This window comes from Zerene cesonia, chromosome 24, assembly GCF_012273895.1.
Source record: "Zerene cesonia ecotype Mississippi chromosome 24, Zerene_cesonia_1.1, whole genome shotgun sequence".
Classification (NCBI taxonomy): domain Eukaryota; kingdom Metazoa; phylum Arthropoda; class Insecta; order Lepidoptera; family Pieridae; genus Zerene; species Zerene cesonia.
The window spans coordinates 2081260-2090573 of NC_052125.1; the positions used below are offsets into that span (position 1 = coordinate 2081260).

General features: G+C 35.3%; 1 protein-coding gene across 1 annotated transcript in view; it reads left to right on the top strand.

Moving 5' to 3' along the window:
* LOC119836357 (homeobox protein Hox-B4) overlaps positions 1 to 9314 on the top strand; it is a 25325-nt gene that overhangs the window by 10182 nt on the left and 5829 nt on the right. Inside the window, exons 2-3 of the mRNA XM_038361661.1 lie at positions 4 to 151; positions 269 to 481. Of these exons, the coding sequence (XP_038217589.1) occupies positions 4 to 151; positions 269 to 481 (361 nt within the window). The remainder of the gene's footprint in view (positions 1 to 3; positions 152 to 268; positions 482 to 9314) is intronic.

Genomic DNA, 9314 nt, shown 5'->3' on the forward strand with positions numbered 1-9314 from the left:
GAGAGAGAGAGAGTGAGTGAGAGCCCCAAGAGTGGCAGCAGTAGGAGCGTGTCGCCCGGTTCGGAAGACGGTAACCGGTCGGAGTCGTACAGTCCGCCGATTTCACCAGGGGTTGAGGGTGGAAACGAAGAGTACGAGAGTTATAGACCTGGTGAGTTCTACGGTATATCTTTAGACTCTAGTAGAGTAAATTCAAATTCAAATTCAAATTCAAATAATTATGAAAAACAATAATGCAACAGATAACAAATGATCGTTTTGTCCCCAGGTATAGTCCCAAAGCCGGGTCTCTTACCCCAAAACCCTGCACTCGTTGCGGCGCAATCAGCTCTGTTCAACTACCCCCAAATGGGCCCCATGCCCCCCAGCGGGCCAATGCCCTCCGCCTTCCACCACCCGGGGGATAGAGTCCTGCATCACATGCAGTTGGAGTGGCTGGCCAGGACCGGAATGTTCTATCACAGAATACCGGAGTTGGGCGGTGAGTTTTGAAATAACTTGTTTTAAATAATTTACAGAATAAGTTTTAATTTAGGCATACCTACATATATCATATAAAAAGTTAACTTACTTACTCAGTAATCTATAAATAAAATTTGAAAATAATGCAGGCCCAAAGCTACAGAAAGATCAAAAAATAAACACCGTAATATAATCTATAAATATAAATTAAAATGAAGCAAATGACATACCAAACTTAAAACTCGAGACCAGCTTGTCCAATTCGGCAAATTTTTAAACATTTTTATTAAGGCACAAGGAAATATCTAATGGAGAGAAAGAACGTACCACGGAAGAAGCCGCGGTTGGCCGCTAGTATAGGATAATTTTAGTTGACAAAGCTATGCTACTCGTACTTATATGTTATCTGTGGTTATACGTTTTGCTGTCTAAAAATCCTATCCTTAGTAAGTTCTTAAGTTTGTAAGGATGTGTGTGTGTTTGTTAGTCTTTCACGCAAAAATTACAGAACCGATTGCAATAAAATTTGGTACGTAGACAGCTGGACAACTGAAATAACATATAGGTAACTTTTTATCCCGATATTCCTATGGGATGCGGACTTACGCGGGTGAAACCGCAGGGCGCAGCTAGTATAAAATAAGTTTTATTTATAGTAGGTGATTACGAAGCGCTCTTAGCGCGACAACGTATAAAGAGATCTTGTTGAAGTGCAGGCGTTAAACTAATGCGAAATCAAATACTAAAACACCTAGCATGCGTCATTTGTCCCTTGTTCACCATGCAGTCCACCAGATCCGCACGTATGTCATAAAAAAAATAAAAGAGAAAAAGAAAAAAAAACTGTTTAAATATGTCAATGTCAACAGTGACAGGTGACACATTTGCACAGATTATGTGCACCCTCCACAGTCCAACCCTTCATAGAGAGCTGTGGCTTGTTTATTGTCACGGTAAACACTGAAGCATGTTCCATTATTGAATGAATATTTGTGAATTGTTGTTGGCATGATTATACAAATATATGTATGTATGTAGGAAGCTAGTATACTTTGAAATGGCGACAAAAATCTTTCTTTCTTCTTATTCTTTCTTTCAAAAAATGTACAAAATGTGATTATAGAAATAGATATTAAAACATCTCCTTAAGAGCTACGAATTCGTATTGAGTTTTATGTAATGGTTTGTGTTTATGTTTCTAGTTTAAACATAAAACAAACTTTTTTTGATCTATCTGGCTTACACGTTAGCCAACCCGCGCAAGCAAGTATAGTTTTATACAAAAACACCTAAAAACAGTTCATCAACTTTAAAACTCGAGCTGCAAATGCACTTGCCTAGACTGTGTTTAGTACCAATCCTATAAACGTAATCATAATCCGCAGGGCTGCCCCAAACAGGATAATTGTTACACAAATAACATGTGCGTCCGAGCGATTAGCTCACATTAGACATTATAAATAAAATGCATTAACACCCCTCAAATAAATATAATGTCGCCAATTCACCATACTTAACGACCCTAACTATTGTGAATCGTTAAGTATGGAAGCGACGCTTTTTATTATATATTTTGAAGCATTTGTAAGTGTGATTGAATATAAAAATACTAGCTTTTAACAGCGGCTTCGTTTGCGTTGAAGACTAAAGATCAGTCGTTATATTCCGATACATGTTTTCTTTTAATTTTTTTTGAGTATAATGTACATCTCTTTACATTGGGAAGGACAAAGTTTAATCAAAATCGATAAAGCAGTTTCTGTGATGGTAAAAAACAAATAAATTTACATTCACATTTATAATATTAGTTGGTAGTCTTTGTCGTAACTTTAACGATCGTTTTTATCCTATTCCAACAAATAAGTACATTGTATTAACATTAAGTCTATGTAATACACGACTTCATAGTAACTGGCAACATTACTGCCTGTCAAAATATCGTATGATAAATCATGATGCAATAATTCAAGACTGGTGTAAAAATGATTATTGAAAACTTATACCAGACTTATCTCGCTATCTAAATCCATTTACTTCAATCTTATAATAATAAATAGGTTATAAACAATCGATCAATGTCGGCTTTTAGGTACGAAATAATCGATCATTGAAAAATTCCTATTCGACGTGCTATTTCTATAGATATTTGAGAAATGTCCTATAAAAGGCGTAGTTTTACAATACATTCCGATCTTAGTATATCATCTACACTTATATTATAAAGAGAAAACTGTTGTATGTAATGTTTTCACGCAAAAACCACTGGACCAATTCATCAAAACATATCAACACTAGAAGTCTAGTACTTCACTGAGTGACTTAGCCTATATAAGTACCACGGATGAAGCCGGGGCGAACAGCTAGTCTACAAATAAAGCCATTAAATAAAAATTCCATGAAAATTAAATATAATAAAGCCCCATCCACACTCACTGCACGAAAATCAACCGATGCAAAACTCAAATAAAAATTATCGTCAACTATTTCTACCATCTGTTACAAATTGAATAATTGGCTCAACTAGCAGTCTGTCCCCCTCGCTCGCCCGCGTGAGAACGGGACAAACATATGATTGTCATGTGTTTAACTTGTTTAATCTTTTGATAAAAACCATTCTTCGGTCTTATATTTGTATGGAAAGGTCAATAAGCTTATAGAATGACTTGTAGTCGCAACATCACCCCTTAATTATAAACGAAACTAGCTGCGCTCTGCGGTTTCACCCGCGTAAGTCCGTAACCCGTAGGAATATCGGGATAAAAAGTTGCCTATATGTTACTCCAGTTGTCCAGCTGTCTAAGTACCAAATTTCATTGCAATTGGTTCGGTAGTTTTTGCGTGAAATTGTAACAAACATACAAATAAACATACATCCATCCTCACAAACTTTCGCATTTACAATATTAGTAGGATATGATAAGATAGGATAGGATAAATAATGTTTATAATTGGCATAAAAAATAATATTTAAGAAAGCAAGTCAGGAATAAATTACAAAATTCGATGAAAAATGTAAAAAACACGCTTTACTGGTAGAATCCAACTAAAATGTTTCAATTTTACACCGAGTCATCATCATCATCATCATCATCAGCCCATATATGTTCCCACTGCTGGGACACAGGCCTCCTATGAGGGTTCAGGCCATAATCCACCACGCTGGCCAAGTGCGGGTTGGCAGATGTCACATGTCGTCAAACTTTTTGATTCTCGGACATGCCGGTTTCCTCATGGAGTTTTCATTCGCCATTTCGAACAATGGTGATGTTATCCACATGAGCATGTGCATAAATCGAAAAATCAAATCCTGCACGCTCGCTGGTCTCGAACCCCGACTTATCGACGTTAAAGTCCGAGGTCCTCACCACTGAACCACCACTGCTTTTTAACGCACGTTTCTATGTAAAAAACAAATCGTTAAATTAACTTTCCAATGAAATAATTAGTCTTTCGCAAACTCGATTTAAAAATTATCCACGGGGCGGAGACTTCATTACATTGCCACGGGCGTGTGGCGCCTTTGATAGAGGGTAATTGTCGATAAATATATTAAACTAGCGATCCGCCCCGGCTTCGCCCGTAGTATATATATAGCCTATAGCCTTCCTCAATAAATGGGCTATCTAACACTGAAAGAATTTTTCAAATCGGACCAGTAGTTTCTGAGTTTATTGCGTTCAAAAAAATCTTCAGCTTTATAATATTAGTATAGATTTGCCATATCTGTATGAGAGAATGAATATTTGAATACATCTACACTGATATTATACATTAAACCGTTGTATTTTTGTATGTTTGTAACGTTTTCACGCAAAAACCACTTTCAAAAATTCTTTCACCACGAGAAAGTTGTAAATTAACTGAGTGAAATCCTATCTTATCCTACTACTATTATAAATGTTAAAAAAAATAAATGTTGAAAGTTAGTGAGGATGGATGTATGTGTATGTAATATGTATGTTTTTTACTCTTTCATGCAAAAGCTACTAAACCGATTGCAATGAAATTTGGTACGTAGTTATCCCGATAAACGGGATACAGCTTACGCGGGTGAAACCGCAGGGCGCAGCTAGTATAAGAATAATATTATAAAGGATCCTAAAACAATAGAATGTTAAACGCTTTAAACGCTAAAACTGACATAATGTAAAATCTGAATGTGCACATTGGTATTTTCAAATATGCATAGACACATCTGTATTTTAACCCAAACCTCTACTAGACCAGTTTTAAACAAGGCGATTTTTATATTTTATTTTTAATTAAACAATTTAAAGATTAACAAATTATAAAAAATTAAGCAATTATAAGACTATTTTACACCCGGGAATTGGAGTATATCTGTTTGTATGTCATTCTTTCACGTCGCAACGGAGCGATTTAATCGTTTGATTTATTGTGTCTTAAACTAAAGCTAGGCCAAATATTGGCGCTTTTAGTATAGGTGATTTTTAGGTTAGATCCTACTTATTACTTACTAGCTTTCCGCCCGCGGCTTCGCCCGCGTGAAATTCAGTTATATCGCTTTCATCTCCCTATTTCAACTCTTCTACCCTTTTTTTCGCGATAAAAATCATCCTATGTCCTTTCCCAAGTTCAGTTCCACCTTCATACCAAATTACATCAAAATTGGTTCAGTGGTTTAGGCGTGAAAGCGTAACAGACAGACAGACAGACAGAGTTACTTTCGCATTTATAATATTAGTAGGGATATTAGTAGGGATATCCTACTAATATTATAAATTCGAAAGTTTGTAAGGATGTGTGTGTGTTTGTTGCTCTTTCACGCAAAAACTACTGAACCGATTGCAATGAAATTTGGTACATAGACAGCTGGACAACTGGTATAACATATAGGTAACTTTTTATCCCGATATTCCTACGGGATACGGAGTTACGCGGGTGAAACCGCGGGGCGCAGCTAGTAGTGCTATAAATCAGGTATTTACCGCATTGAACAAAGAGTAGTATAATATGTTTTGGCAAAATAAAGATTTTATTATTATTAAAATATTATTATTATTATTAATATATACATTACGGGGCTATAAACTAGGAAGCTTTTACCGCATTGTAATCTTATTCCAATGCGATTCCTTTGGTCGCGCAGACGAAGCCACGGGTAGCAACTAGTTTTATTACCGTCCATAGTGGGGCCACGCACGAGGGCGTTAAGCCAATTAGCTGGCACCAATTTGCTGGCACAAACAAAGCCTCTGTGCGGCACTTGACAAATTAGATCCAGGGGCTAGTGATGGGGTGGTTATCGGTATTTTATATTTTACTTTTTGTCTATGACGATATATATGTATCGCTTTTTGTTGGGTTATTATTGAGGAGAGAGAATGCATTAGATGTTATACTTTTTATGGTTTCATATAATATGTTAGGTGTAAGTTAAATTAAAGGAAACAAAATTTTCCGATTGATTTTGTTTTTCATTGAAAGTTCCACTACAGATAACATAATACTAAGGCTAGTTGCACGAAGCAAGAACATATGGTTAGAATAACAAACATTTCTTTTAAACATAACAATAAAGAGATGCAATTGATGGCTATACAGTACAAAATTTTATAAAATGCGACTAATTAAATTTCATTGACCGCGTGTATCTAATGAACTGAAAGAACCTACTTTATAATAATTCTGCTTATTCCTATTCATACGTAGTATAATTATCCTAGTCCTAGTCCTACTAATATTATAAATGCGAAAGTTTTCACGCAATAACTACTGAACCGATTGCAATGAAATTTGGTACGTAGACAGCTGGACAACTGGATTAACATATAGGCAATTTTTTACCCCGATATTTCTACGGGATACGAACTTACGCGGGTGAAACCGCGGGGCGCAGCTAGTTGATGTATACTTCCTAAATTTTCAATGTGGTAGTCGAGCATGCTTCGCACCGGGGAAGGAACCACACCCCACAGAAGATCGGGATGAAATAGAAGCACGTACGTGTTACCGGGTTTTGTGCTATGAGTGGAGGAACCGGAGACCTGTATCCTTTTCCTCACCCTTTTCATCCCTTTCCTTTTTTTAAATCAAACTCAAACCTTTATGCATTCATCAAGACTTCGTTTTAAAGTCATAATACAAAATTTACCACAGTTTGTACAGAGCGAAGCCAGCAAGAAACTGTATTTCCTCTTTTAAAATCATATCAATATTACATTTCACATTTAAAATATTTTTATTCCCCTCCTTTCCTTCCATATCCCTTACCTTTTAAAGTGAAAAGTGAAGTTTTTCACAGCAAATAACCAACATACAAACAATAAATAAACTATTATTATATATAATCAATAAAAAAACCTTAATAACATAGTAACTTTAACTCGCTAACAATTAATAAAAAAACCGTAAAAATCGTAATTTGTACATATCACGCACGTCACTATTCCGTAGTTGTCCCAAAAGGGTGTATTTTTGGCTCCAGTGGAGGTCCGGTGATGTATGGCGGGGATTTATTAGCTTTATAGCTTGGCCACTTTAACGGTAAAAAATCTCGTTTTTAATGATGTTTTTTTTATGAGTCAGATATATAGATCAAATGAATGTTGGTTTATTATAGAAATGTATGAGCAGAAAACTCTGAAGTATTATGAGATAATGATCTTACTAATATTATAAACGCGAAAGTTTGTGAGGATGTGTGTATGTTTGTTAGTCTTTCACGCAAAAACTACTGAACCGATTACAATGAAATTTCGTAAGTAGATAGCTGGATAACTGGAATAACACATAGGCACTTTTTATACCGATATTCTAACGGGATACAAACTGTTCGCGGGTGAAACCGCGGGGCGCAGCTAGTATTATAAATGTGAAAGTTTCTTTGTTTGGATGTTTGTCCGTCAATCACGCTGAAATACTGAACAGATTTTGATGATATCGTATACAGACAGGGTACGAGCTGACTTGGATAGGATACTTTTTATCCCGATTAGCATTTAATCGGGATAAAAAGTATCCCTTAGAATAAAACAGGAATCTTGATATCCGGGCGGAGTCGGGACGGGCGTCTAGTATAAATTAAATACGGGCTCGTTTCTAAATATCTCTGAGCAATTGATCACAATAATAAATACCCTCGTATTTAAGTGCTAATTCAAAAAGGCGCGAAAAACAAATAATTAATTTTAATTTCACACTTGCAATAAACAAACAAACTGTAAATACAATAGTTATATTGTCGGCCATTATACACCCCAACGATTTATTCAGGGGGTCACAGTTTTTAGGGGTCCGCGGTTCATGGGGAAAAGACGCAAAATAATATAAGTGTACGTTTGTCATTTGTTTGAAAGGAATGAATTTTATTAATATGGTATTAAATAGAGATATTATGAATAAACTAGCGATCCGCTCGGCTTCGCCCGTACTATCGCCTATAGCACTCAGAGATCACGTACCTACCATAAGAAAAGAATGAAAGAATTTCTGCAATCGGTCCAGTAGTTTCACAAAGTCACAAACGCCTCTTTATAATATTATATATTAGAAGGTATAGCACCTAGCATAAGATTACTAGCTGTGCCCCGCGGTTTTACCCGTGTAGTATCCGATGTTATATAGCCTAAAGCCTTCTTCACTAAATGGGCTATTTTACACTGAAATAATTTTTCAAATCGAACCAGTAGTACCTGAGATCAGAACGTTCAAACAAACTCTTCAGCTGTATAATATTAGTAAAGATTTAATCTGTGGTACAGACTATAGATGTAACATTCTACGGAACCCACGCGTTATTTAAGTTACGCTTCGCCATTTTTACAATAAGAGAGAGCATACGATGAGGTTGTACTAATTTTATTGGTTGGGGCTCAATTTTATGGTCTATTAGATTAATCTTAGAGCCCCACTATTATAATTCATTTAATTGTATGATCAGTGCATATGGCCGTATGGATGAAGTGTAGTTTAAATTTGTACGTAATTTTATTTATATTTAAATACATGTTAAAGTTTATTGAATTTAATTTAATAAAATATTTCAAAATTCAACAAATATATGTGACACTCAATGGAAAGTAAATTCAGCATTACTTATAAATTGTTGGTCTCGATAATCATGTACGTATCCGACGGTGAAAGTGTTTTTGAATCGGGAATAGATCCTGAGATTTGCACGTTCAAACAAACATACAAACTCTTCATCTTCATATATAGGTACTATAAACGACATAGAGTAGCGTACAGACATCGAGCGTGTCACAGATTACTAAATATAGTATCGCCACAGATAATTTAATACTATATTTATACGTCATTGTAGCTGTCAGCACGAAATAAAAGCGGAAGGATTCCGCCAATTGAAAGATTTTTATCAATTAATGATAATATTGATGCGATTTTAATTTATTGTCAAATGCTCCGATATTATCAAAAGTCAGTAGTTAAAATTATATTGTAGAAACAATTTATTTACACGGGAATTTCTGTAGCTTGTATTTATTGTATTTACAGTATACTTAATTTGTGTGTGTAGCCATGAATACATTATTTTATTTTTATAACAAATTCAATTACTGCTATAGGTATCATACTAGTAATACAAATATTATAAATGCGAAAGTTTGTAAGGATGTGTGTGTGTGTTTGTTGCTCTTTCACGCAAAAACTACTGAACCGAAATGGAATAACATATAGGCAACTTTTTATCCCGATATTCCTACGGGATACGGACTTACGCGGGTGAAACCGCGGGAAAAACCGCGGGGCGCAGCTAGTATGAAATAAAATAGTTTATCATTATTTGATATTAATAATACTATACTTAGTCTGGCCATAAATACTGTTACACTTAATTATAAAAAAATATTACATTTGAATTTCGAATC